The 20,672-nt window shown below is 55.7% G+C and overlaps 3 protein-coding genes across 4 annotated transcripts; 2 read left to right on the forward strand and 1 right to left on the reverse strand.

The window, feature by feature from the left end:
* Positions 1-433: 433 nt before the first annotated feature.
* DNTTIP1 (deoxynucleotidyltransferase terminal interacting protein 1) lies at positions 434-5,984 on the forward strand. Of its 2 annotated transcripts, XM_070941868.1 has the most exons (13): positions 434-568; positions 655-725; positions 839-935; positions 1,379-1,477; positions 2,478-2,546; positions 2,713-2,769; positions 2,861-2,922; positions 3,232-3,277; positions 3,465-3,523; positions 3,618-3,678; positions 4,938-5,009; positions 5,160-5,215; positions 5,635-5,984. In XM_070941868.1, exons 1-13 carry the CDS (start codon positions 458-460, stop codon positions 5,795-5,797), a joined length of 1,023 nt encoding a protein of 340 aa, XP_070797969.1. In that variant the 5' UTR covers positions 434-457; the 3' UTR covers positions 5,798-5,984. The 2 variants fall into 2 exon arrangements, with proteins under 2 accessions (XP_070797969.1, XP_070797970.1); XM_070941869.1 differs by lacking the exons at positions 3,232-3,277; positions 4,938-5,009; positions 5,160-5,215.
* Positions 5,985-7,577: 1,593 nt separating this feature from the next.
* Positions 7,578-10,606, forward strand: UBE2C (ubiquitin conjugating enzyme E2 C). The gene is made up of 6 exons (XM_070941873.1): positions 7,578-7,690; positions 7,807-7,834; positions 7,960-8,046; positions 8,505-8,709; positions 9,021-9,080; positions 10,411-10,606. The coding sequence occupies exons 1-6, from the start codon at positions 7,593-7,595 to the stop codon at positions 10,467-10,469; spliced, it is 537 nt and encodes a 178-aa protein (XP_070797974.1). The 5' UTR covers positions 7,578-7,592; the 3' UTR covers positions 10,470-10,606.
* Positions 10,607-13,328: 2,722 nt separating this feature from the next.
* Positions 13,329-17,260, reverse strand: TNNC2 (troponin C2, fast skeletal type). Its single transcript, XM_070941874.1, has 6 exons — positions 17,186-17,260; positions 15,952-16,003; positions 15,194-15,337; positions 14,981-15,095; positions 13,872-14,008; positions 13,329-13,572 (listed from the first exon to the last, which is right to left on the reverse strand). The coding sequence occupies exons 1-6, from the start codon at positions 17,186-17,188 to the stop codon at positions 13,541-13,543; spliced, it is 483 nt and encodes a 160-aa protein (XP_070797975.1). The 5' UTR covers positions 17,189-17,260; the 3' UTR covers positions 13,329-13,540.
* Positions 17,261-20,672: the final 3,412 nt, after the last annotated feature.

Here is a 20,672-nt window from a genome sequence, read left to right on the forward strand (position 1 = left end):
GGCTGAATTGTGGTCGTAAGTCGAGGACCGCCTATATCTGCACCCACGGCAGCCCAGGGGGTACCAACCCCCCCCTTCCAGGCCCAAGGGCCCCGAAGCCACCCAGACTGAGACCCTCCTTGGGGGCCAAACGCGACCCTCACCCGCCTTCCTTGGGGGGGCAAAGCAGTCGGGGGGGGGGCGTCTCCTTCACTGGGGTTTTCTCCGGGGCGAAGGGTGGGGGAAATCTATGAGGATTCCTCAACGTCAAGCGGGGACCCGCGGGTGAACCCCATTCTTTCTGTCAGGGGTCGCCCAGGCCCCTCCCTTTTCCCCGGGGGGGGTAGCCGATCAAGCGCTCGGGGGCGGGGACTAAGACCCCGCCGTTGCCGGGCAACGCGAGCCGCTTCCGGGTCTGGTCGTGGCGCGGCGGTGACGTCAGAGAGGCGCGCCCGGGGCCAGGGACGCTGTTCTGAGCATGGGGGCCGCCCGGGAGGTCGATCCGCCGCCGGCGCAGGACGAGGAGCCCGAGGACGACGAGGAGGAGGAGGCGGCGGCGGCGGGGGGCGACGGGGAGCCTGGGGCGGCGGTGAGGGCGGGGCCTACGGGCGGGGGAGGGGAGGGGCCGGCGGGGGGGCGCTTCTGACCCCTCCCTCTTTCTCCCCCCCCCCGCAGAGCCCCTGGAACATCATGATCAAGCACCGGCTGGTGCAGCGGCGCGGGCGGCGATCCCAGATGATGACCAGGTGGGCCCCCTCCCCAAGGGCCCTTTCCCAGGGGCTTCCCCCATAATCAGGGAGGGGGGAGGGCTGCCTCCGGGAAGGGCGGCAGGGGGGCCACCAACCCTCCCCCTCTGCAGCTTCACAGACCCCGTGGTCTCCATGGACCTGCTGCGCGCCGTCCTGCAGCCCAGCATCAACGAGGAGATCCAGGCAGTCTTCGGCAAGTACATGAAGGTAGGGGGCTGCGGGGGAGGGGGAGGGGGTTGGTGGAGGGAGCAACTGCCTGGCCAAAGGCGGCCCCTCCCCGCACACCTCCCAGGTGCCCCAGTCTCGCCCGCTCCAGGCAGTGGGTGCCCCAGTGGGAGGCCAGGAGTGCACTGGGGGACCTAATGATGGGGCAGTGGGCTCGGGGGTGGTCATGCCTTTCATAAGACCGGCCACTGGGTGAACCCATAAATAAATACAGGCAGTCCCAAAGGTGCTTTTTCAGGAGGCAACTGGCAAGAAAGGTCCTAAAATGAGGCAAAACTAACTGAACAACTGTCTCGCTGAGCAGCAGAAATGTGGGGCTCCATTTGGTTGTAGGTCAGGGACTTACCTGTAAATGCATCCATTGGGAGGGGCACCAATTCTGTCCTCAGCCTTCTGACTCTGAGGGGCTCTTTCTTTTTCTCCAGTTTTTCCAAAAGGCGGCAGGGAACGTGCGCGAGAATGTCGGCGAGGATGTGGACACAGAGCAGCTCATCCAAGAGACGTGTCGCAGCTGCCTGGAGCAGGTAGGGAGAGGCTCTAGCTGCAGCACTCTCCTGTTCCAAGAAAGTGCTGCTCTTGAGTGCAGGATGGTCGGGGGAGAGTTGGGCAGCCACCCCGGGTGAAAGGAGGGCCCTGGTTCTACTTTTTCTGCCTAGTGAAACACCACTTTAATTCTCTCTGTCTTCCTTGGGCAAAGGCTAGGGGGAGCCCTAGCAAGCTGCGGAGCAAGAGAGATCATTGAGTATAATACCCGGTTGCAGGAATTGGGTATGTCTAGTTTAATGAAAAGAAGGACCAGGGGAGACATGAGAGCAGTCTTCCAATATCTCAGGGGCTGCCACAAAGAAGAGGGAGTCAGCCTATTCTCCAGACCACCTGAAGGCAAGACAAGAAGCAACGGATGGAAACTAATCAAGGAGAGAAGCAACCTAGAACTAAGGAGGAATTTCCTAACAGGGAGAACAATTACCATAATCAGTGGAACGGCTTTCCTTCTGAAACTCTGTATGCGCCATCACTGGAGGCTTTTAAATGGGGCACAGCCATTCCTCTGAATGAGTCTGGGGTCCTTGCTTGAACAGAAGATTGAACTAGGAGACCTCCAAGGTCTTTTCCATCTCTGTGTTATTCTGCTGTTCTGATTAGGAATAAAAAAATGGCACTTCCTCCACTACGCAAAAGTTAATTACCGTATTTCCTGTGCCAAAAGGAGCAGGAAGTAAATTCCTTTCCTTTTTTTTTCTCCCGTTTACCGTACACTTTTTTCTCTCCTATTTTCCCATTATTTTCATTTTTCTTTGCATTTCTGCATTTTATATTTTGATAAACTAATAAAATAGGAGTATTGAGATAGGGTGATCATAGAAAGTGCATCTCTGAGCTGTTCAAATTAAGGAAAGTAGGGGCTCACTAGGCCTTCCCAGACCATTGGCCTGTCCGGAGTCACCAGCCACCAGCCTCGGGGGTTCGTGGACGCTGATCGGCCCTCCTGGTGCCAGTCTGACCATCCTCTTTTCCCTGCAGGCCAAGCTCCTGTTCTGCGATGGGAAGAGACCGATTGCAAGAGTTCCCCACGAAGTGCCAGCCATCAAGGTAAAGGCTGAAAGCTGGGCTCGGGAGCAGCCTAAAGTGCCGAGGGTCCCTTCGCCTCCTTGCTGGGAGAAGTCCTCTGGCTGCACAGGGCGACTTTGCAGGGAACCCACACCTGGGGCAGGTAGTAGTTCTCGCTCTGCAGATACCACTTTCTCTCTCTCTGCAGCGGGCGAAGCCCCTGGAAGACGAAGTGAGCCAGCAGGGGAGCCCCATCCCCAAAAAGGTAGGCCATTGGAGAAGCGCCCGACAGAAGGCGGTTGGCGCTCTCTTTCTGCGGCCAGGAAACACTGATGAGGGTCTCTTCTCCTTGGCAGAGGAAGGGGAGACCGCCAGGACAGAGCCAGCCTGGTGACCGTGGTGCTTCAGGTGTCAGCACGTGAGTAGGGATTCCACACAGGGCCTTACCGGGGGGGGGGGGGGGCAGGGGGGGGAGAGCTGCTCTGGCCTGTGTTTGCCCTTTTCCCCAGTGAAGCCTTGAGAATGCCCCTCCGGCCAAAACACCCGATTATAAAAGGAGGAGTAAGTCAGGAAACGGGTGGGATTCCTTTTACAAGTAGGGTTGAATTCGAGTCCGGCACACAGTCAGTTATGGCATCGAGGGGCAGCAAGAAAGGTTCTTCCCTCGTTAGGACAAGCACACGATGCAGATTTGGCCACCTCCCAAGACCCCCCTCTCTGCTTTCAGAGGGAAGAGTAAATCCTGTGAACCAGTGCAGAGGGACGGTCCGAAGGTACGCTGGGCACACACAGCCCCCTTGAGTTTGCAAAGCCATCCCTGGGGAGGGGAGGCAGCCTCTCAACCTGGGCCCCACCCATCAGCAAGGCTACTGACCCAGAGAGGCACCCGAGAGGACCAAGGGGCCTCTGGTCAGTTCCTGCCTGTCACTGATTCGTGTCCACTCGCTTCTGGCCTTGCAGTGGGACCCCCTGCGCCTCACGGAGACCACGAGCTTCGTTCTTGGATCAAGAGCAAACAAGTAAGGGGGAGCCAGCTACCTATTAATGCTTCTTCAAAGGGGGGTGTTGCCCCTTAACCGCTGCAGACTTTAACTATTCCCGTTCTGGATTCAGGGCCCTTGGGATGGGGGGCACCAGAGGCAGGCTATACATCAAGCACCCCCACTTGTTCAAGGTCAGTGTGGTTTCTTTCCTGGGGGAGGGGTGGGGGAGATCTTCCTGGCCACTGGGGGGGAGGGGGCATTCCTTAATTTACGAACACACCCCAGGGAGGACCCTGCCAAGTGCTTTCAGCAAGAATGCCACGATTCCTCGGCCATCAGGTCACAGGCAGAGGACAGAAGTTGGCCTCTGATTAACAGGTATTTGGAGTTATGACCGATGGACCGCCCAGAGGGATTTAACATGGTTTGGAAGTTCTGAGGGCCACTACGCCCCCCCCCCCCACCCTCGCCCCCTACCCCCACCCAAGAGAGCATTTTGGGCACTTGGCAGCCAGCCAGCATTTACGGCTGTGGCAGGGTCCCACGGCTGCCATTTCTGGTGGGTTTTTGGGGTTTTTTTTTGCCAGAAATCAGCATTTGCTCCCAGCCTCCAGCAAAACATGCTCATTGAGTACAGGTAGTCCTCGATTTACAACCACAATTGAGCCCAAGGTTTCTGTTCTAAGCGAGGCAGTTGTAAAGTGAGTTTTGCCCCCATTTTAGGACTATTCTTGCCACGGTTGTTAAGTGAAGCTGGCTTCCTCATTGATTTTGCTTGTCAGAACTTTGCAAAGGGACGCTGCGTCCGACATAACTAGGAGTCAGTTTCTAAACCTCCACATTTTGATCACGTGACTGGGGGGGGATGCTATAACGGTCATAAGTGTGAAAGTGGTCATAAATCCCTTTTGTCAATGCCGTTGTAACTTCAGACAGTTGCTAAATAGACTGGTGTAAGTCGAGGACTGCCTGTGATGGGTTCATTTAACGACAGCTGCGTTCACTCAGCTGCCGTAAAAGTTGTAAATTCAGGTGAGGTGACGTGGCAACCTACTTAACGACCATTACAACATACGACCGTAATCCCAGGCTCATTTAGGGTCGTTAGATGGGGAGTGGCAGGCTGTGGTTTGGCTTAGTCAGCATTCCTGTTCCACATCGTGGCTCCCCTGCAGAGATGCCCGTCCTGATTTAGGCCAGCGTCCGCCTCCTTGGCTGAATCATGCCAGGGGTTGCTGCATTTCCTTCCCTCCCCCTCCAGCGCAGGGCTCTCCAGACTTCAACTCCCAGAATTCCCCAGGCAGCCATAAAGTCCACAGGTCTTAAAAGTTTCCGAGTTTGGAGAGCCCTGCCTCACCCCCACCCCACCTATCCCCGAGGGACCCTGAGGCTTGGGGCAGTTGCTGCTTCCTCACTTCTTCCTCCCCCTCCCTCCCTCTTTTCCCCCCAGTACGCGGCAGACCCCCAAGACAAGCACTGGCTGGCTCAGGAGCAGTACATGAGGGCCACCGGAGGGAAGATGGTCAGTGGGGGGGGAATGGGAGGGGGGGGGCCAATGGCCCTGGGAATCCGGTCAAAGGGTGATGGGCTGCTCTCCAGTGCTTCTCCTGCAGCCAGGAGGGGCCAGAAGGGGCCCGCCTCCTCTGATTCCCCCCCCCCTCTCCCTGCACAGGCCTACCTCCTGCTGGAGGAGGACATCCAGGACCTGGCGGCCAGTGACGAGTACAGGTGAGGCTCAGGGAGGCAGGGGAGCCCATCCCACTCCCAGGAGGCCAGAGCGGGGCAAAGTGTAGGTCAGCTCCTGTCCCTTTAAGAAGCTGTCAGTCCCGACCTTCTTGAACACAATCTCCTACTTCCTCTTCCTCCTCCTCCTCCCCCCTCCTTTCTTTAATTTAATTTAATTTAATTTCGAATTTATATACCGCCCTTCTCCCTGAGGACTCAGGGCGGTGTACAGCCAAGATAAAAAACATAGAATACAAATATTAAAACATTTAAAAATATATATAAAATTTGGCCCAAAAAAATTAAAATCGCAGACTAATTAAAAGGATTTAAAAATTTCTTTCTTCTCCTTCCTCTTCCTCCTGCCCCTCTTCCTCCTCTTCTTCCTTTCTCCTCTCCCTCCTTCCTCTTCCTCCCCCCAGGGGTTCCCAGGAGCTGAAGCTTGACGAGCTGAAGCCCTTCACCATCCCTTCCTGGATGATTGGGAAGATGCAGAGATACATGAAGACGCTCCGCAGCGAAGGGGAGCAGCCGTTGCCGCAGCAACAGCCGCCCTCCCTGCCGGAGGAAATGCGGGAGACTTAGACCAGGCCCGGCCAGCATCTCCTGCCCCTCGTCTGCTCCTGGGAAGCCCGGGATGGGGGGCAGCCTCCCCTCAGCCCTCTCCCTGCACAGGATCCCACCAGGCGCCCCTCCGCTTTCCTGATTGTATATTTGGAATCTTGTATTTGCTTGTTGGAGGATGTAGAAGGAATAAATGCCTCTGGTTGAACTTTTGTTGCTCCTTGAAGGGTCGAGCGGGTGGTGGGAAGCAGCTGGCAAGGGCTGAAGGGCAAGGGGCTCCCTCCCTGGCGTGCAGAGGGGCCCCGTGGCCCCGGAGCAGCCCTTAGCCTGCTGTCATCCACATTCATTTAGTGCCCAAGTTAAAAGGTTGCATTCTAAACATTGCACCAGCAGTAGCTTTATGTCACACCAGGCTTTTGTGTGTTTCCTTTCTTGCTTGGCTTGTGGCATCAATCCTGCCGTTGTGGCTCTTGCAGGGGATGGGAAAGTCAAGAACGACCTGGACCCCTTACTTGTTTCTCTCCAGGTGGATGTTGGGGGGCGGAGCTGCCTCTCCTTCCTTAGGGACACTTCCGCTCTGCATTGGTGGGGCAGGAGAGGCTGTCCCAGGAGCAACAGCGCTGGCTTCTCCCTGCTTTATCGCATCCCTATGAAGCTGCTAGAGGAGACCCAGCTGATTGGGATGTGATACCTGTGTGCAGATGAGGCCCCTTGACACATTCCCCAGCCCTTCTCTCTGCCCCCTCCCAAAGAAAGCCCTCTAGTTCAGGGGTCTCCAACCTTGGCAACTTTTAAGCCTGGTGGTCTTCAACTCCCAGAATTCCTCAGCCAGCTTTGAGGTCTGCTGCGCTTAAAGTTGCCAAGGTTGGAGACCCCTGAACTACTTCGGCAGACTGGAGCACGACAGGTGCAGCAGGCAAGAGACCGAGGGAGGCTGGGCCCTTGGTTGTTTGTCTGACTCGGCTGGTGCACCTAGCTGGCTGGGGAATTCTGGGAGTTGAACCAGGGATGGGAACTGATCCAGGAGAGAAGCAACCTGGAATTGAGGAGAAATTTCCCGCCAGGACAACTAACCAGTGGAGCAGAAGCTGTGGGGGCTCCATCACTGGAGGCCTTCAAGAAGAGCCTGGACGATGAGATGGAACCACAGGGTCTCCTGCTTGAGGAGAAGCCCTCCGAGGTCCCTAGCGGCTCTCTCTCCATTCTAATTCTGAAATCCACAAGTCGACAGGATGGGGCGTCCCTGGACACTGCAGTCAATTCTTTCCATTGGGTTAAGCCTGGCCTGGCTGTTCGTCCCCCTCCCCTCCCCCGAGCGCTGTTAAGGCCAAGCGGGGGGGGCTGAAGAGCCAGGGACGGGGCGGGGAACCGCCTGGAGACCCTGGGAGCCCATCTCCACCCGTGGCCCAAAAGGGGGGAGAGGAGCCTCCCATCATCCCCTCCCCCCCGGTCCCCGCAACACAGGAGGAGGGAAAGGACGGCCGGGCAGGGGGAGGAGCCGGATCCCCGCAGAGCGGCCATGGCCGGAGGGAAAGCCGGACGCTCCCCGGTCCGCTTCGCAACAGCCCTGCGAGGTAGGCCGCCCCCGGGAGGAGGCCCCGCCCACGCCTTTCGGAGCAAGGCCGCCGCGGCCAATCGCTGGGCGCGCGCGCCGCCATTGGGCAGATCGAACGCGAGGGGGCCGCCGATTGGCTGCGCCGCGGCAGCTTTGCAACATTCAAACTCGCGCAGCGGCCGCCGCCGAGAAGGAGGAGGAAGAGCCGCGCCAGCCGGGCCGACCGACCGACCGACCGAGCGAGCTCTCCCCGCGCCCGCCATGGCCTCGCAGAACGACGACCCCGGCGCCGTCGCCCGCGCCCCCAGCAAGGCGGCCGAACCCGGCGGGGGCGCCGCCCGGGGCTCGGTCCGCAGCAGGTGGGGCGGCTGGGGGGCCGGGCACGTGCGGCGCCTCCCTCGGCCGATCCGGGCCGGTCGGGGAGCAGCTCCCGGCGCTAACCGCTCTCTCTCTCTCTCTCTCTCGCCCCCCGCAGGCTGCAGCAGGAGCTGATGACGCTGATGGTGAGGCTGCCCGGGGGGCGGGAGGGGGGGGCTTTCCCGTCTGCCAGCCTCTCCGGCCCCGCTTCTCTTCCCAAGCGCCCGCCGTTCCTGGGCGCCTCTGATCCCCGCGTGGCTTTTCCTCGCAGGTGTCCGGAGACCACGGCATCTCCGCCTTCCCGGAGTCGGACAATCTCTTCAAGTGGATTGGGACCATCAACGGCGTGGCTGGGACGGTGAGTGGGGCCCGGGGGGGGGGGGGCAGCCTTTCACGCTCTGCAAAGAAGGAGGCCACCCAGGCCGAGCGCTGAAGGCCACAAGGAAGCGCTCAGGTGGCGGTGGTGGTATGCAGGCGTCGGGGGTGGGGGTCCCTTGTGGTCATCTGGAGTTCCTGGGGGAAGAGAAGCCTCCTTTGTCCAGCCAGAACCCTCTCTGTGGCTGCTGGGGGAGGGGTTTCTAGGGAGATGCCCCCTCCAGCTTGCAGAAACGGGACACCCCAAAGAATGCCGGGTGGTGCTTCATACCAGAAGACCAGCTGCACTCGGGGTGGCAATGGGCTTTCAAGCAGAAGAGGGGAGGTGGAGGAAACTAGCGGGGACCAGACAGTAAAATTGGGGAGGGGCACGGAGGGGGTCCTGCCTTCCCCCATGCCCTGCCTGACCTTTTCCTCCTCCCCCTCCCCTTCCAAGTGCAGGTCTATGAGGACCTGAGGTACAAGCTGTCCTTGGAATTCCCCAGCGGGTACCCCTACAACGCCCCCACCGTCAAGTTCCTCACCCCCTGCTACCACCCCAACGTCGACGTTCAGGGCAATATCTGTCTGGACATTCTGAAGGACAAGTGGTCAGCTCTCTATGACGTCCGGACCATCCTGCTCTCCATCCAGAGCTTACTGGGAGGTGAGGAGCAAGAGGGTCCTGGAATGGGTGGGGGCTAGCAGGAGGAGGATTTCTCTGTGGAATTCCCACTGGAGCATCTGAGCTGCACCCCAAGAGGTGGAATGGAAAGGGAGGGGTGCCATGGCCTGGAAGGGGCTCCTGGTTCCGTGCAGAAGAGCCATGCCACGGAGCGCCCCTGTGCCAGGGGTGATGCCAAGCCCACCCACCCTCCCTGGCAGAGCAGGGTTTTCCTGGTCCCACGGTGGCAGGGGGGAAGGAGGTGAATTTGATTCTTTACCAAACGTGTTTTTGAACCTTTTCTGCCACTTCAGAGCCGAACGTGGAAAGTCCTTTGAACACAGAGGCTGCTGAACTCTGGAAGAACCAAGCCGGTGAGTCAGTTTGGACTGGGAGGTTAGGAACCACGAGGCGGGGAGTTCTAGTCCTGCCTTATGTAGGAAAGCAGTTGGGTGACTTTGGGCCAATCCCCAGGAGACACCAAGTTTTAGTCCAGCATTAGAAAGGGAAGCCCCAGAGATGCTTTTTTCAGGAGGCAACTGGACTTTCTGGTTTTTCTTTGAAGATGTTTTGCTTCTCACCCAAAAAGCTTCTTCAGCTCTGGCTGGATGGTGGGGAATGAAAGGACTGTAGAGACACTTAGAAGGTTACAATCTTGGAAGATTATACACACTTAGTGACGCATAGACACTTAGAAGTCCTGGCTCAGGCACAAAAGCCAGCTGGGCCCCTCCCCCCTCCCTCTCTCTCTCTCCCTCCCCCTCCCTGCCTCCCTCCCCAGCCCACCTTGCCATTGTGAGGAAAATAGGAAGGAAAAGGAGTATCGGGCATCTTCGCCATCTTAGTTGCCTACAAAGTAATAAAGGCGGGATAAAATGCTAAGCAATAAAAACCCTTGGAAAGAAACACACCCTCACATTCAGGGGGAGTTGCAGAATGCAACTTCAGTTGGGGAGGGGGGTCCTTTTCTTCATTTTAGGAACCTTCATGAGGACTTGGATCTTCCTTGTCTGAAGGTGGTGGAGGCAAGCAGCCGGGTTCCTTTTTGCTTGCCTTCTACCAGCATTTTGTGTTTTTAAGGCGGCTGCTTCGTCCTGCTTTACTGTACAGGTAGTCCTCAACTTACAACAGGTCATTTAGTGACGACTCCACTGTCAAAAGTGGCTTATGCCCATTTTTCACGCTTATGAGCATTGCAGCCTCCCCCATGGCCACGTGATCAAAATTCGGATGCTTGGCAAAGGCTTCATATTTATGACGGTCACAGAGTCTTCCAGGAGATGTCATGTTTTTCCAACTTTCTGACAAATCGAGTCAACGGGAAAGCCAGATTCATTTAACGACCGTGTGACTGACTTAACAACTGCAGTGATTCGGTTAACCAACGTGGTGCAAGAAAAGTTGCAGAATGGGGCAAACCTCAACACATTTCTCGCTTAGCAACATAAATTTGGGGCTCAGTTGTGGTCGTAAGTCGAGGACTACACGTATAGTTTTTACAGCTGCACAATTGCATGGGGAGGCGAGCAGGCACACAATTCTACACAATTGTACAAAGAACGACCGTGTCTTTGTGTCTTTGCCCAGCTGTTGGGGGGGGATGGGGGAGGGGAAGGGAACCGGATTTGATGCCCAGAAAACCCTTGGCTGAATTTGCCTCCATCTCGGGGGCCCTTAATCTGCTCCCCTTGTCTCTCCACACAGCCTACAAAAAACGCCTCCATGAATCCTACCAAAAACATATGAAGAGCCAGAATACTTGATGTCCTTCCCAGGCAGCACCACTTCGCCCTGGGGGGAGATAATGTCTTTTCCCTCTTCTGTTTTATCCTTGTATTTTCTGTATGTTGGCCCCTATTGTATTATAGGTCATTTTAAAGTTTTACTTGGCTTTTTTTCCTGGTGTTAATGTATAAATAAACGTCTCTTGTTTTTATAAAATGATGCCTGTTTGAGTTTGGGAACGGGTTTCAATGAACTGGAGAGCCTGCAGAGAAGAGCCAGCAAAGACCGTTAGGGGACTGGAGGATAAAACAAAAAGAACAGTTGCAGGAATTGGGTACGTCTAGTCCAGGGGTCTGCAACCTTAAACACTCAAAGAGCCATTCGGACCGTTTCCCACAGAAAACACGGGGAGCCACAAAGCCCTTCCCGTGCCTGACTGTTTCTTAAGCGGCCACAAAACTAGCAGATGTAGTTGAATTAAATGTTTTCTTCTGAACCTTTTCTTTTCTTGGATTTATCCATGGTTGGCCTACCAGGAGTTGAAAAGCTCAATAAATTGTGTGCTGGCAGGTGTCGCACATTGGTGGTTGTGACACATATTTTGAGTGACAAGGAGCCGCAGCAGAGGGGTGAAAGGGCCACATGCGGCTCCAAAGCCGTAGGTTACTGACCCCTGGTTTAGTCTAAAAAAGAAGGACTAGGGGTGGCAGGATGACAGTCTTCCAATGTTTGAGGGGTTGCCACAAAGAAGAGGGGGCCACCCATTGTCCAAAGCAACTGAAGGCAGGACAAGAAACAATGAATGGAAACTGATCAAGGAGAGAAGCCACCTGGAATTAAGGAGAAACTTCCTGAAAGTGAGAACAATTAATCAGTGGAACTGCTTGCCTCCAGAAGTTGTGGCTGCTCCAACACTGGAGATTTTTAAGAAAAAATTGGACAACCATTTGTCTGATGGTACCAAGTCTCCTGCCTTGAGTAGAGGGTTGGACTAGAAGACCTCCAAGGTCCCTACCAACTTATTCTGTAATTTTGAATTCCCCTGCATTGGCTGGAAAGAGAAAAGTGGGGGCGGGAGCTGCAGTAGAATTTTCATCTTTACATTTCTACTTATTCCTCTGGACAAAATTGAGAAATAGATGTTGGGTGTCCATGATATTCTTTTATAATGTTTGTCGTTTGCCATAATATGAAAAATGAGACATTTGTAGTGGATTGTCACCATCTTGTGATCTTTTGGGGTTTTCAGTTTAAACACTTGCCAGCTGCTATTTAATTCAATGTGGTACTAAATATCTCCCACACCTTTCCGTGTCTACAATTTTAGAATTTAAAGATACAGGCGAAGTACTTTTATATTTTTGTTTTAAATAAGCCTTGTTTTTTAGCTAGTTTAGCTGCACTGAGAAAAGAGCGATACTCCTACCCTCCTGCCTTGATGGGGCATGGACAGGAAATGGTACCATGGTGATTTTTTTTTTCACTTTTTGCCCAGAACCCCAGAAGGGGCGGTAGCAATATCTCCAAACCGCTCTGCAGACCAGAGAGAGCAGGGAGACCAGGTGGGAGACCTCCAGTTTAAGGTTGCTTGCTTTGTGGTGGTCCTCAAATCTCCGACCACTCTAAGTGAGTTCTGGCTTCCCCCTGGAGTTGGCTTGCCAAAGGCGATCATCTGACCCCAGTGCCCACAGGGTATAATTGCATAAGCCTTTAGAATTCACCTTCCCTTTTCAACCCCATTCACATTTTTTTCACGTGAAGCCCCTCTAGCTCAGGTTCTAGGCAGGTCTAGGGAGACCTTCCCTTCCTGGGAGAATCTCGCAGCCAAAGCCACAAGCTTTGCCTTGCAGGAGGAGCCAGAAAATTGCCTTTCTGGAGGAAATGGTCCTTGCCCATCACTTGAGGACTTGAGACCCCACCCATCCCCACCTCCCTTGGACGTGTCTTCTCAGGTGACTCTGGCCAGAGAGGGGCTGGTTCATCTTAAACCGTTCGCGCGGAAGCAGTGCGCCCCTTCGATCCGGACCCTCCCCTCCCTGAGGTGCTTCAGTAGATGAGTGAAATTCTCGCAGGGGTTGGGGGTGGGGATTTGCTGAGAGAGCTGGATTACAACCACCTGGGAATACTTTTGAGTTCATATCGTTTATCGTTGTTCTCTAGGGGTTCTATTGCTTTATTGCTTAGTTTTCCTATGTAGACTCCTTGCACTGGAGGGGAGGGCGGGATGGAGAGATAGGCAGAGGGTTGGAGGAATGGAGAGGAGGAAGGAAGAGGGAAGGAGGAAAGGAAGGGAAGGGAAGGAGAAGGAAGAGTGGGAGGGAGTGATAGGAGGAAGAAAGGAAAGGAAAAAGGGAGGGAGGGAAGGCTTGGTCTCTCAGTCCACAGCCTTCTCTGCCCCCCCCAGGAAGAGGAGGGGACAGTGCCCCACTCTCAGGAAGGGGGGTCCAGAGCTATTCAAAGGAGCTCAACTGCCACCATGGAGCAGCCCCTTCTAGTTCCCCCGTTTCTTTTCTTGGGCTGCCCACGTGCCAGCCTGCCTTTGGACTGCAGGCTGCAAGCCCACCAAGATGCCCTACCTGTCCCTGGTGCAGAGTTCTCCACCTGCTTTCTCCCTTCAGCCTGCATGGGATGGAGATGGACAACGTGCTTTCCCCTGAATCCCAGGGAGGGGCAGGCCTCACAGACCACCCCAGTCCTTCCCTCTCCATAAGTGACCCCCCCCCGGGTGCCCCCTCCCCCTACCTGGCATGATAGAGCCCACTCAGAGGACAGGAAGGGCTGCTGGAGGACGTGCTGGGGGTGGGGAGTCCGATGCCTATTTCCCTAGCCAGGCAGCCTCTGGGCGGGGGAGGCAGGGGGGTCCGAGGGACGATGCTTCCGCAACCAAACTCAGCCCCTGTGCTTCCACAGTCCCTTGCTCTTTATTGAGGTGTCAGTGTTAAAAACAGGCTTTCACAGCGGGGGGCGATGGGATCCAGAGTTCTGCTGAAGAAGCATCTCTATGCTGTGCAGAGCAAGCTGGCGCAGGAGCATGGGCCTTGGGAGCTGAGCGGGGCTGGGGGGAGCTGCCCCCTCCCTCAGGCCGGTCTTGCAGGAATGTCTCGATGCTTTACTGCACACCCTCCATCATCTTGAGGAACTCTGGGGGGAGATGGAGATGGGTCAGCCCACCCCAGCAATGATGGGCAGAGGAGCACCCCCTCCCAGAAGCCAAGGATGGGGGCCCCCCACAAAGAGGTGCCCAGCATCCCCCAACCGGCCTGAATTGCTAGGGGGCCCGAGGAGAGACTGGCAGGGAGGCTCAGCCCCTACAGTCCCAAACTCCATGTAGGGAAAAGGCTGGTGAGGGTCTGGGGACAGCCTCTCTCCCTCTGTGGGGCGGGGGGAGCTGTTGGTCAGCCCCAAGAAGCTCTGTCCATCTGTCCATTCGAGCTGCTCACCATCAAAATCAATCCGCCCATCGTTGTTTTTGTCTCCGTCCCTCATCAGCTCCTGGATCTCCTCCTCCGTGACTCTCTCCCCAGAGAGCTGGAAGATCTCCACCAGCTCCTCAGCATCCAGGAACCCATCGGCATTCCTGGCAGGAAAGGGGCAATAGAATGAGATGGAAGGGACCTTGGAGGTCTTCTAGTCCAGCCCCCTGCTCAAGCAGGAGAACGTCCTATTCCATTTCAGACAAGTGACTGCCCAGTCTCATCTTGAAAACCCCCAGTGATGGAGCACCCAGAACTTCTAGTGGCCAGCAGTTCCACTGGTTAATTGTCCTCCCTGTCAGGAAGTTTCTCCTTAATTCCAGGTTGCTTCTCGCCTTGATTAGTTTCCAACCATTGCTTCTTGTCCTGCTCTCTCAGGTGCTTTGGAGAATAAATAGACCCCCTCCTCTTTGTGGCAGCCCCTCAAATACTGGAAGACTACTCTCCTGTCCCTTCTAATTCTTCTTTTCTTTAGACTAGCCAGACCCAAATCCCACAGCCATTCTTCACCTGTTTTAGTCTACAGGCCTCGGAAGGAACAGAACAGCTGAAACTGAGCAAACATCTGCCCCCGTGTGCTCAACTCTGACCCGAAGCACGAAGGGCACATCCTGTTGGGCTGAGCACCACAAGGCCAGCCTGGGATCTGGAAAGCCCCAGACTAATGGCAGACTACGGGAACCATTTGCACCACTCAAGCGACCCTGAGGGCACAGGTAAGCCTCCAAGCGGCCTCAAGGACCCTCTCAAAGGAGGCCAATGACCAGCTGCCTGGAAGGAGTATAAATCCTTCCATTCTCCTCCATCCAGTCAGAGCTGAAGAAGCTTCTTGGATGAGAAGCGAAACATCTTCAAAAGAATCACCTTTGGGACTAGGAGGCGTATCCTTAAAGCGTATTTGCCTCTTTGAAGTTATAAAGAATCCCACTTTGAGAGAGAGGGGTGCTTTAGAAATACGAAATGTAGCTAAAGGCAGGATAAAAACCCTAATGAATAAACAAAGGAACACCCTCCCCGTCCCCCCACAAGGCAGGCCTGCCCCCCACCAGTGGACCCCACCCCCCGCCCTGGCCCACCTGTCAAAGATGCGGAAGCATTCGGCCAGCTCCTCCTCCGACTTGCCCTTGGCGTCCTCCTTCATCTGCCTCACCATCATCACCAAGAACTCCTCGAAGTCGATGGTTCCGCTGCCTGCAAGGGGGGGGTCTCAGCCCAGTCAGGGGAGGTGGGGGGGGTCTCCCCAGGGCCCCCCTCTTCCTTCCCCCCTCCCGTCTTCTGCCCCCTCTCACCATCCTCGTCCACCTCCTCTATGATGGCGTCCAGCTCCTCCTTGGTGGGTGTCTGGCCCAACATCCTCATGACCGTCCCCAACTCCTTGGTGCTGATGTCACCGCCCCCGTCAGCATCGAACATGTCGAAGGCGGCCTTGAACTCTGCAGGGGGGGCACAAGGGGGGGCTCAGCCTCTGCCAGAAAAAGGCAGCAGCCCCCAACCTCACTGGCCTCCCCGGTGTCCCTAAGGCCCCAGGCCCAAACGTTCAGTACAACGGTTTGTTTAGTGACCGCTCTAAGTTACGACGGCAGTGAATAAAGTGACTTAGGACCATTTTTACACTTGCCACCCTTGGCGTATCCCCATGGTCACATGACCAAAATTCAGAGTCTTGGCAACTGGTTCATATTTATGACGGCTGCCGTGTCCCGGGGTCACGTGATCCCCTTTTACGACCTTCTGACAAGCAAAACCAGACTCGCTTAATGACCACATTCCTAACTTAACAACTGCAGTGATTCACTTAACGATTATAACAAGAAAGGTTGTAAAATGGGACATGATTCACTTAATGACCGTCTCGCTTAGCAATTGGGCTCAATTGTGGTCATATATCAAGGACTAGCATCCCCTGGCCAAACTCTACTATGCTCTAGAACTGGTTCCCAGCCAGCCACTCCAGAGCCCCCGGGGGTCCCCACCTCTCCCTCCCGAGCACTGTCCTGGGCCCACCTTTGCCCCCCCCCTCCATGGCTTCCCCCACCTGCCCACTCACCCGCAATCATTTCCTCACTGAGGTAGGAGCGGGCCTCAGCCTGCTGGTCCGTCTGCAAGGGAAGCACAGGGGTGACCGAGGGCCGGGGAGGGGGCCCAGCTGGGGCCTGCCATGGGGAAACCAGTGCCCCCCCATCCCAGCTGACCTGAGTCCCAGGGCCATTCGCAGCTTCTCTGCCTTCCAAGCTTTGGTCACAGGGGCTCCTCACCCCAAAAGCAGGACTGTGCACCCCCTGCTCCTTGGCTCAAAGGAGGGAAGCAGCAGCCCCCACCAGGGAGGGGGTCCACTCTGGGGAAGGACTGTCAGACAAGGGCAGGGGGGGAGGGACCCCATCATCTCTTCCTGGGTTTCTTCCAAGCATGGCCGGGGCCCCAGATAGAGCCCTAAGTCGAGGTCCGAGAGCCCCTGAGCTGGGGGACAGTCTCCAAGTCTGCCTGGCTGGACCATCTGGCTGCCCTCCTCTTCCTCTTCCTCTTCCTCTTCCTCTATCTGGGCAGCTGCTCTCCCAGGCCTGCTGGCCACTTCCTTGGTCCCTGGGCCAGTGGCAGCCGGCCAGAGCCAAGAGGCTTCTTGAGACAGGGGCTATTCTTAGGCAGGCCGGAGCTGCCGGGAGCTCCTTCTAAGGGGCGCTGCAGGCAGCCTGCCAGCCGGACCCACACCTGTCCTCCCCCAGATTGGGTTACTCCTCCAAGACGCTGTGAGATGCCCAGGCGGTCCTCACGCCTCGTGACCCATGGCTCAGTTTTCCCCACAGCCAGCTCCTCCTTTCTGCAGCCTCTGCAGCATTCCCTCCTTGCTGGAGGCTCCCAGGAATATCTACTCCCCCTTTCCCCCCCCAAAATAAACCTCCCCTACCCACTTCAGTCAACCCAAGCAGCAGACCCCATCTCCCCCACCGCCACCCTGCCCGGCCTCCCCAGTCCGGCCCGGCCCGCCCTGCCCTCCACCCCCCAGTCGCCCCAGCAGCCTCAGCCAACGGGTCACGGTGCCCCCCGGCCTCACACAGAGCGGCTCCGCCTGAGCACTGCTTGTGTCCTGGCAGCTTCCTTGCCGCATCTGTGCTGGCCCTGGGCCCCGGGGCCGGCTTGTCCCATCGGACACTCGACCAACCAGTCCAGCCGGCCGTCTGTGCACAGTCCACGGTCCTGTCCGGCATCCTGGCAGGAGGTCCAGCTCCAACCGTCCTGGCGCCGTCCTTAAACGGGCTTCGTGCCCGTGGTCTTACCATGCTTACCATGTTGGCAGGTGTCACCCCAGAGCCACCCACAGAACAGAACCTCCGTATCCCCCTCCGGTCTGAGCAGATGGCAAAAGCTGCCCCACCACCCACCCGGCCCCATTTGTACCCCAGCAGCCCAGCAGGCCCCCCCCGGCCCGTCCGATTGGGCACCAGGAGAGGCAGCCCTGGCCAGGGCCAATCACATTCAGCCTCACCTGTCGATTGGTCAGCCGGGCATTTTACCAAATTTAGCCAAGGTTCTCCTGGCCGGGAAGTGGGGGTGGGCAGAGCAGGAGGGGCAATGCAAGTCCTGTGGGGGAAGGACTCAATCCTGTGGCCCCCTCCTCTTCCCCACAATTTGAGACAGATGGCATTGCAAGGAATTGTCCTTCTGCACCCTCCCCTCCCCCCCCCAAGCCTGGACAGAATAAAAATAGACCTAAGCCTGCTCTGCCCCATCTTTGCATCCCGTATGGAGAATGAAGCCCCAAAGAGGTGGCCTAAATTCACCCCACCCCCACTTGGGGGGAAAACTGGCTCACTGAGTGTTAGAGGAATAAAGCAATTCAGCAGCCCCCCATGAACTCTGCATGGCAGGGGGTGGGAAGGGAGGGATGGAGCAGCCCCCGTTCCCCCACCCCCGTAGCCCCACTTTGTTTATGGGGGATCCTATTTCCCATTCCCCTGCGTCTGGGAGGGGGAGAAGGCCAGCGGTTTTGGACTCCAGCAGGCAACCTGGGCAGCCTGGGGGAGACAAGGAACCCCCTGCAGGTGCTGCATGCAAACCAGCAAGATCCTCCCCTCCCAGTTGGGGGCCTATTTGGGGCGGGGCAGCCCAATTCCTGAGGAGGGCGGGGCCTGACAGGCAGGAGCAGCTGGAGTCCTCCCCCCTATTAATAGACATGCCCAAGGAAAGCTGCTGAGGAGGGCAATGGGGCAGCGACTAAATAAGGCAGACAAGTGCTGGCTCGGGTGGTGGGGCCGGCCCCCCAACTCCCACAGCCACTGGACAGAGACTGGACAGAGAATGGCAGAGGGTCTCCTGTTTCAGCAGGGGGTTGGACTAGAAGACCTCCAAGGTCCCTTTCCATTATCTATTCTATTCTATTCTATTCTATTCTATTCTATTCTATTCTACTCTACTCTACTCTACTCTACTCTACTCTAATTCTAATTCTAATTCTAATTCTAATTCTAATTCTAATTCTAATTCTAATTCTAATTCTAATTCTAATTCTAATTCTAATTCTATTCTCCCTTCCAACTCTGGTGTTCTCTTCTGTTCCATTCCATCCATGGACCGCCCAGGGCGAGGACCAGGTCCAATTCAAGGCCTCTCCCCATCCTGGTAAGTGAACTGTCCGTGCTCAGATCCATCTGGACCTTCCTATCTTCTGTGCTCCAACAGGAAGGTCTGGCAGGCAGCTGCTTGCACCCAAAAAGCTGCCCTCCTCTGGTTTCCCCTGGGGAAGAGTTTGGCCCTCTTGGGCTGTGGCTGGGGAGAGCAGGTGCAGAGATACCAGGCTGCCAGAGAGGGGCGCCACAGGCCAGGATGCTGCACTGGTCAAGAGAGCCAGCTGGGAGCAGAGCCAGAAGAGGAGCAGGGCTGACGCAGGGGCAACGCAGGACTTCGGCTTCACGCCCTGTCCCTTCTCTTGCGGTTACCATGATTGACACCCAGCTGTTCCCCACACCCCCAACGCTGAGCAGTTCCCACGCCCACAGGACCCCTTAGGGCTCCCCCCAAGACTGGCGCCCACCCAGGCAGCCCCTTCCAGGACTGCTCTTCTGCTTGGACCAAGGGTCTCCAAAGTTGGCAACTTTGTGGACTTCAAATCCCAGAATTCCACAGCCAGCAATGCACCTGAAGGCAGGACAAGAAGCAACAGACTCATCAAGGAGAAGCAGCCTACAGTCAAGGAGGAATTTCCTGACAGAACAATCAGCCAGTGGAACAGCTGGCCTCAAGACGTTGTGGGGGCTCCATCACTGGAGGTTTCGAAGAAGAGACTGGGCAGCCATTTGCCTGGGATGGTATAGGGTCTCCTGTCTGAGCAGGGGGTTGGACTAGAAGACCTCTAATGTCCCTTCCAATTCTGTTGAAGGTTGATGGCCATATAATAGGTGTGGTTTCGTAGATGTCACTTTAACGCATTCTTTCTGCACAACGCTTTTCCGACGGAATTTTGGAACAGGGATGCCAGCTAGATCAGAGGTGGGGAAGGATGGCCCATTTAGGACTTGTGGACTTCAACTCCCAGAATTTCTGAGCCAGCAGAAGTAGCCCTGGTGGCGCAGCAGACTAAAGCACTGTTAAGATAACACCAGCTGCCTGCAATTACTGCAAGTTCAAATCTCGCCAGGCTCAAGGTTGACTCAGCCTTCCATCCTTTCGAAGGTAGGTAAAATGAGGACCTGGTTTGTGGGGGCAATAAGATGACTTTGTATAAAAAAGAACACTGCTTGGGGGGGTGGGCCGAAAGCCCTACTAAGCAGGTATACACAAAAGTATGAAGGCTATTGCTTAAAAACCATTGTAAGCCACCCTGAGTCTCCGGAGAAGGGCGGCATATAAATCGAACCAATATAGATATAGTTGATTGCCAGCTCCAGCATGAGGCAACCTGTGCTATGATTGGTTAAGGGGGTGTAAAGGGGGCGTTTCCCTTTTCCTCCCCCCGCCTTTTTTCTTCTGTTGAGCTCTGTATGCTACAGGTAGTCCTCGACTTACAACAGTTCATTTAGTGACCGTTCAAAGTTACAAAGGCACTGAAAAAAGTGACTTATGATTGTTTTTCACACTTACAACCGTTGCGGCATCCCCATGGTCATGTGATCCAAATTCAGAGGCTTGGCAACTGGCGTGGACTTATGACAGTTGCAGTGTCCGGGGGGTGTGGGGGGGGTGTCACGTGATCCCCTTTTGCGACCTTCTGACGAGCAAAGTCAATGGGGAAGCCGTATTCACTTAACAACCTTACTAACTTAACAAGTACAATGATTCACTTAACAACCGAGACAAGAAAAGCCGTGAAATGGGGCAAAACTCACTTAACAAATGTCTCACTTAGCAACATAAATTTTGGACTCAATTGCAGTCGTTAAGTCGAGGAACTACCTGTATTTGATTTAACCTTATGATGCTCCTGTGTGCCTGACTATATTGTCTGCAGTAAATATAATAAATGCTAAACATATTTATTTATATAAAACTACACATTTGTGTCAGTGTCTCTGACTTCATTTGAACACTTGCTGCACAATTCTCTGACACTCTGCCAGGCAAAGTGGGCTGGGGAGAGCGGGGAAAACCCACCGGCCTCCAGGCTTCATCCCCCTTCCTCTCCACACCCACCCCCACCCCCTCCCCCCCGTGTTCAAGCCCAGCTTCCACTGACTTTGAAGCCAGGCAGAAAAGCCAAGCCGAGACATTCTCTAGGAAACCAATTGTCGTAACCTTTGAGACTCACCTGCCTGGAAATCACCTGAACTGAAAAACAGG

The sequence above is a fragment of the Pituophis catenifer genome, unplaced genomic scaffold (genome assembly GCF_029215685.1).
Source record: "Pituophis catenifer annectens isolate HBS135680 unplaced genomic scaffold, rPitCat1.0.hap2 SCAF_3, whole genome shotgun sequence".
NCBI classification, from domain to species: domain Eukaryota; kingdom Metazoa; phylum Chordata; class Lepidosauria; order Squamata; family Colubridae; genus Pituophis; species Pituophis catenifer.